The sequence below is a fragment of the Gossypium hirsutum genome, chromosome A05, assembly GCF_007990345.1.
Source record: "Gossypium hirsutum isolate 1008001.06 chromosome A05, Gossypium_hirsutum_v2.1, whole genome shotgun sequence".
NCBI lineage: Eukaryota > Viridiplantae > Streptophyta > Magnoliopsida > Malvales > Malvaceae > Gossypium > Gossypium hirsutum.
In genome coordinates this window covers 84,369,696-84,376,753 of record NC_053428.1, presented here as the reverse complement: position 1 = coordinate 84,376,753, position 7,058 = coordinate 84,369,696, and the positions used below count along the sequence as shown (strand labels likewise).

General features: G+C 32.0%; 1 protein-coding gene across 1 annotated transcript; it reads left to right on the top strand.

Moving 5' to 3' along the window:
• The first annotated feature begins 2,355 nt into the window (after positions 1-2,355).
• Positions 2,356-5,308, top strand: LOC107957043 (mitochondrial import receptor subunit TOM20). The gene is made up of 6 exons (XM_016892476.2): positions 2,356-2,661; positions 2,747-2,825; positions 2,947-3,116; positions 3,217-3,264; positions 3,667-3,762; positions 4,965-5,308. The coding sequence occupies exons 1-6, from the start codon at positions 2,566-2,568 to the stop codon at positions 5,103-5,105; spliced, it is 630 nt and encodes a 209-aa protein (XP_016747965.2). The 5' UTR covers positions 2,356-2,565; the 3' UTR covers positions 5,106-5,308.
• The last annotated feature ends 1,750 nt before the right edge of the window (positions 5,309-7,058 follow it).

The following is a 7,058-nucleotide window of genomic DNA, read 5'->3' as shown; positions in this document are numbered from 1 at the left end:
GAGATTACAAAAATGCATTAGATTTTTTACATTTTAGCAGTGGAAAGTCTATTGTACGTTCAGGTTTGTATACATTGGAATATTATGTACACTATTAGGATGTTAGGCAAATATTTTAAGCAACCCTGGTTTGGAACATTGGATAGCATCTAAGAGGGTTATAAGGTATTTTTAGAAAACAAAAGATTACATGCTTAGATATCGGAGGTCTAATTAGTTAGAGATCATCAGATATATAGACTCCGATTTTGATGGAATATGGATACAAGATTTTGTCACTAAGGTGCAAATTGTGAAAACAAATTGCAGTCTTTTATTCCAATAGCAATAGGAGCACATCAAAGTAAAAACACATAAACTTTGAGTTCCTAGTTATTAAAGTAAAAGTTCAGAGTGGTTAGGTGCTTATAAAGCATATTAGGACAAACTCCATGATTGCGGATATGCTTACTAAGGAACTACACCTAAAGTTTTATAAGAGCACACTACCTATATGGGTGTAATGTCATTTAAAGGATATTTGGTTTTAGTAGGAGTTTGTACTTTTAAATGCTTTTATGTTATAGACACATTTTCAGTTATTTCAGTTTAAAGATATTAAGTTTATTTTTTGCAGAAATAAAATTTATTTGGTTTATTCACACTTTGATTTTGGTAAGGTTTGATCTCACTAAATAGGATCAGTTGGAAATAGACATGTTTAGATCATATTGCATATAATTCCCATGCTACACATCCATACTTGATCTATGTCATTTGGTTGTGTAAATATACGTGACCATGGATGGATTTAGTTACTATATATGTAAGGAAAGTCGCCTTGGTTCTATGTTAACATAATTAATGGACAAGATTGTTCGGAATACCTTTTGGATATGATAGTAAAATTTTGAGCTCATAAGGTTATATAATGACATGTAATTATAGAGTAATTAGTATATATATGTGCTCCAAGTGGGGGATTGTTGGAAAATATGGACATCACATATATAATAAGGATAATTACATGTTATTATTTACTATCATGATAGGTTAGCTCGAATAAAAGTGATCTAATTTGATTAAAGTTTTATCAGGCTTGAATTATTAAATAAAGTATGGGTCAAATATGTGTAGATACTCTAGTAATTGAGTTCTAATCAAATTCTAATTAATGATGGGTTAATTAGGAATTAGAACTAATATGCCAAGGTTATACATATTAGGATTATGGTCCCTAAATTACACAACAATATATCTTTTCTAATATCTCATCCTTAGAAAAGAGAGAGCAAATATTCTCTGAATTTTTTGTGTGGTAATTTGGAAGATCAAATCCCCAAGATCCGAAAAAATTTCAAGGAATTCAAGGATTTAGGTACGCTTTTGCATCTAGTTTTGTTCTTGATTTATTCTTGATGATTTGACATGATATATCCTGGTTTATTAAGTTTTATTTTTAGACTTATTTTACAAACCTAACACTGGTTTATTGTCGAAACAAAGCATTTCGGTTGATACTGGAATGAAATTGACCACCTTAATCTTAGGAAGTTAAAACTCTAATATATGAATGGCTTGTTCTAGGTAGAACATAACTAAGAGCACTTATCTTTGTTCAATTTAGGAACTTGTGTTTTGAGTACATTTTTGTGAGTAAATTCAAGCGAGACACTTGCTTTACAACTAAACTTTCAAGGGGAAAGATTTAGGGTTATTTTTCATTACTTTTGAAAAATGGTTTTGAAAAGTGATATGAAAAAATGTTTTTAAAAAATTTGGCTTAAAATTAAAGTGTTTAGTATTACTGTCAAAAAATATTTTTGAAAAATAAAATATCTATTTCAGACATGATATTGTAAAGTAAAAATATGCATTAAATAATGTATAAATTTGTTAATATTATGATACTTTAATAAGGATATAAAAAATAATTTATTGTAACTCATTTATTAATATTTTGATATATGAAATATAAATTTAAATATTTTAAAATTCAATTTGAATATATAAACTATATTTTACATATTAAAATATAATCATTTAAAATTTAAATATATAATATTATATACTTGAAATAAATTTCAATAGAAAAACAATTGTATACCGAAAATAAATATTACATAAAATACAGAATGGATCATAAGTTAAAGTTAAATTCTTAAAAAAAAAGGTTAAAAATGTCATTTAACTCCAAACGCGAAAACTACTTATTTAAAATTGTTTATGATTCGTCGATTGAGTCTTAATTCGATTGGTATAGATATTATTACTAATGCAAAAAGACGTGAGTTTAAGTGCACTGAAGCAAAAAGAAATATTAGGTGTAATAAAGATCCAAATAAATACTAACGGTGGTTGTATTGTAGCAAAGGTTTCATTTAGAACAAGAAGCCCATTCTCAAAGAGCCCAATTTTAAAGGAGGAAAATAAAATAAGAATATTGCAGATGCTGAAGTAAAGAAAGATTCACTCTGTCAAAGTCTTTAGGGCTCCTTCCAAAGACACGGAGTCTTGATTTGGATACGCTCTAACATTTGTCCGTACAGATAATTCATACTAAAGATTTAACCGGAAACCAAAGCCATGGAAATGTCCAACGATCTCGATAGGTTGCTCTTTTTCGAGCAAGCTCGTAAAATTTCCGAGGCTACTTACGCTTCCAATCCTCTCGATGCCGATGTTCGCTTTCTGCTTCCTTCGATCTTTTCTTTTTCTAATTAAAATGATTTTTTGGCTATTGTTTAAAATCTTGTTTTCTTGGCAGAATTTGACCAGATGGGCCGGAGCTTTACTGGAGTTGTCTCAGTTTCAAAGCGTTCCAGATTCTCAGAAAATGATTCAAGGTTCTTTAATATATATATATTTTTTGAATCCAATAATTTGTTTTATTGGCTATTGAAATTTATTGTAATTGGTAAAGCAACTAATTTAGATTAGATATGAATTTTTTTCTTCTTTAAATAGATGCTATTTCGAAACTAGAGGAGGCTTTATCTATTAACCCTAGAAAGCATGATGCTTTATGGTGCTTGGGAAATGCTCAGACTTCTTTTGCGTTTCTGACTAACAAGGAGGACGAGGCAAGGCCTTATTTCGAAAAGGCTGCTCAATATTTCCAGCAAGCAGTCGATGAGGTAATTTAATTTTCATTTAGTAAATGTTGGTCGCCATAGTTTTGATTCTGACTATGTATATACTTTCTTGACATGTTTGCTTTGTGATGCATATATGTAGGACCCGAGCAATGACATTTACCTTAAGTCTTTAGAAATATCTGCCAAGGTATTTCCTCTCTCTTTTCTTTATATTGGGTTAATGAATCTTGGGTAATGCTCCGTGTTTCTTGTGATATATATCTTTTAATAGCTACTACAACTTATTGTATTTTGTTGTGAAAATGTGGCGTGGACCTTGTTTAATATTGATGGGAGGAATGTATTATATTTCATTACTTCTTAGATGGATTTGTAGTGATACATATATTAGGAAATGTTAACTGTTGATTAGTTTGTAAACGGTCAATTGATTAGAAATTTTGCGCTTAAAGCCTGTGAGGGGAGGTATCAAGTTCAAAGTTCAAAATGAGCCGTATGCAGTTTGTTCTTTGTGGTCCTCCTTACTTTTATTTCACTCGAGTGCATTTAATTGTTTCTGTATTAAAAGCATCCTTTTCTTTTTCCTCAGGCTCCAGAATTACACCAGGAAATCATTAAGCATGGTTTAGGTCAACAGACGCTTGGGGCTGGACCTTCTACTTCTACTTCCTCCAATTCAACAAAGGCAATCTTCTTAGTTTTTTCCCTTTATGTTTCCCTTCTTCATATCTGCACTTTCCCTTCCCCTTCTTTTTCTCCTATAATCTCTATGTGGCTTGTGTTGTAATGTGCTGCTTAATAGATTGATTATTTTGCACTATTTACATATGCGTTTTAAAAGATCAAGGTTAGTTAGTTGGTCTTTAGTCTTTGTTTTCTGTTGATTTACATTTGATATCTTCTATATTTTCTGAGGAAGAAGTCAGAACGTTCTATGGATTGCAGTCATATTATGGTTAATTTAAGGGATTTACTCTTTTATGTATAACATGCATCATATTCAAGTGCATGCCCAAGCCCCTTAGAGCGGGTTCTGGCCTATGGTTTCTGTCTTTTATTATAGAATTATTGCTTTGAGAGATATGTAGCTTAGTTTGATGGTTATTATTTATATTTCTTTAGAGATCTGAGTGTGAGAAATTGTGCATGAGAGGTTATTTTTCGACATTAGGTTTGATTGGTGAAGGAGAGCTGATGCAGAGTGGTAATCAATTAATCTTTAAGATTAGAGTAGGATGAGATGAAATTGCTTTGGAGAAATGTGTGACATCTAATCACAAGAGAAATTTATACTGTGGCAAAGGACCAACAATGCTTTATGTCAATATGCATCAGGCAGTTAGAAACATAGCATGACTGAAATGAGGAAAGCAGCTGTAGCAGGGTGTAATTTAGGAGAATGCTTTTGGTGATTGAATCATGTATGATGTAGATGTTGGATCTTTTGTATGCCGGCGTCATTTTGTTTTAATGGAAGCAATGTAGAATGGAGAGGGATAAAGCATGCAAAAGATCTGACATACAGTTGCACATATTGTTGAAAGGAGTCTACATCATAGTATAAACATCAATCCAGTGTGATGGAGATAAAGGGTTCATGTAACTCACTCGTGGGATTCTGATCTGAACTAGTGGATTTTCTCCATTTCCTGTGAAATTCTTTTTGCGCCGAATAAGAGGATTATTGTGCTGGGAATAGTATCCTGGCTATTTTATTCACTCCCAGGTCCCAGTTTGTAGGTGTGATTGTTTAAAACTATTTCAAGTTTGTTTCATTTGAAGTGCTTATCTTGTATATTGGTGTTCTGTTGAGGGCATGCTCTTTTCTGATGACCCTTTTTGCATCTGCTTTTGTTTTTCTTACGAATTCTGTCTACCATCTTGCAGACTGCTACAAAGAATAAGACCAGCAGTGATCTCAAATATGACATATGTGGATGGATAATCCTTGCTGTTGGCATTGTTGCATGGGTTGGGTTTGCAAAATCACAAATGCCACCCTCCCCACCGCCACCACCCCCGCTATAAGCGACCACATCAACATTCTCCCGAGTGATTCAGACAGCCTTCATCCTTTTGAGTCGAGACATTTGAAGGAAATTTGAGAACTGTATGTTATGAGTACTTATTTTTTTGACCTTAGTACTTTCATATCAATGATCCAATCTGATAAAGATTTCTGTATGAAACAATTATTTTCTTTCCTTCAAAGCTTAGAAATTTATCTCGTCTGCCTTTGGCTACTGATTCAAAACTAGCCATTTAAAGTACAATTGGTTTATTAACTGGAAAAAATCATTTGACTACTATTGATTACCTTCTTTGACCAGCATTATTATAAAGAATTGGAGCTTCGTTAAAAAATGGCTGCAGTATAGTTGTACGGTAACGAAACCATTCAGTTGATCTCTTTTTGGTGCTCTTTCGCAACTGCACCACCATGCGTGGCGCGGTATCTCTGCCGTGTCAGTTTTAACTATTTTTAGCTAAACTATGGAAAGAAGATATTAATTTGAAGTGATGCAAAACTATTATTTAAGAGGAAAAGAGAAATAGAAGCCAAAAGGGTCATCACTACATTTATAAGCAAAAATAGAATCCTCAAAAAACTAAGTCATCTTGCAAGCCATCGCTTTATGTTCCTCTCATTTCTCTTTTCCATCCTGTTAGTAGAATAACTCGGTTTCTTGTCACCGTCTTCAATTTTTTTGTCCTTTGGTCGTTGGGAAGAGGTGGTCTGGAGCTCTGGCTGCGAGCTTGAGTCCTTGGTTCCTTTTTCCTGGCTTGTCATGTGGCTTTCATGCTCGGTGTTGTTTGTCTAGCTTTTGCTCGAGTTTTTGTCCTCTTGGCTTTGTTCATTACATGTCTCTTGGCACCGGTTTTATCCTTCATCTTCGTTGATCGGTCATTGATGGTTCTTGGGAGCCAATGCACAGGTTTTGCTTTCGGTGGTCCATACCTAAGAATTTGATATGGTTTTGCATCCATCAACAATCCAGCCAACCCCACGGCAGTTCTACCGCTAGTTTTACGAGCCTCGTGGCGGCATAGTCTCCTAGTTGGCAGGTGAGCATGCTGTAGTTTAGGCTTGGTTTTCGAGCCCTTGTACTGCCTCGTGTATATTTTGGGCTCGTTGAACTCTGTGTTTACACCTGTTTCATTGTACATTTTTTCAATTTAAGAGAGAATTTTTTTTAAAGGAATTAGCCTTTTTTGCTGATTGGACAGTTAATAGGTCAAAATCCATTTTTGTTTAATATGTTATCTTTGTTGATGGGATGGTTAAATATTGTTTTTCTAATCCATGTGGCCCAACTTTAAATCCTCACGAAAGCTTTTTTGTTTTTATTTTTAATTCATATTGAAGTTATTTTGTTTTATTTTTAATTTATGTTCATAATTAATAACTTTATATAATGAAAAAATATATATTTTTTCGATAAATTTATTTGCATTCATCATCCAAAACAATATTTACATCTCTAACCAATTAATTCAACCTACACATCAACAAATATTCCAAGTATTACATAATTGCAAGTTGATATTATCTATTTTTTGTATTGCAATCCCTGATACCCTATATATATATAATTTTATTTTATAAAAACATCAACTATTGTATATAATTTTTATTTTATAAAAACATCAACTATTGTATATAATTTTTATATGCTAAATATTTAATCTCTGTGGCATTTTCTTAATTAATTTTAAATATTTTTATTTTATTTAGAATGCTAGGTGCCATAATTTGATTGGTTCAAAAGTTCTTTAAACAAGAGTTAACTATTAGTATCTAAAGTAGTAACAAAATAAAAGTATTAGTATCTACTTTGACAAAAAGAAAAAAAAAATTAGATACCTAAATGGAAAAGGTAACATAGTTTGGGTACTTATTTTTCATATAAGCCAAAAAACAATGATATTAAATTTTTTTTATAATATTAGAATTTACCATACCCACAATGTAAGTGAAAA

Coding starts and splice junctions, on each gene's coding strand:
- LOC107957043 (XM_016892476.2), top strand. CDS start 2,566: ATGGAAATGTCCAACGATCTCGATAGGTTGCTCTTTTTCGAGCAAGCT. Junction 3,117..3,216: donor TCCAGCAAGCAGTCGATGAG/GTAATTTAATTT, acceptor GCATATATGTAG/GACCCGAGCAATGACATTTA. Junction 3,265..3,666: donor CTTTAGAAATATCTGCCAAG/GTATTTCCTCTC, acceptor CTTTTTCCTCAG/GCTCCAGAATTACACCAGGA.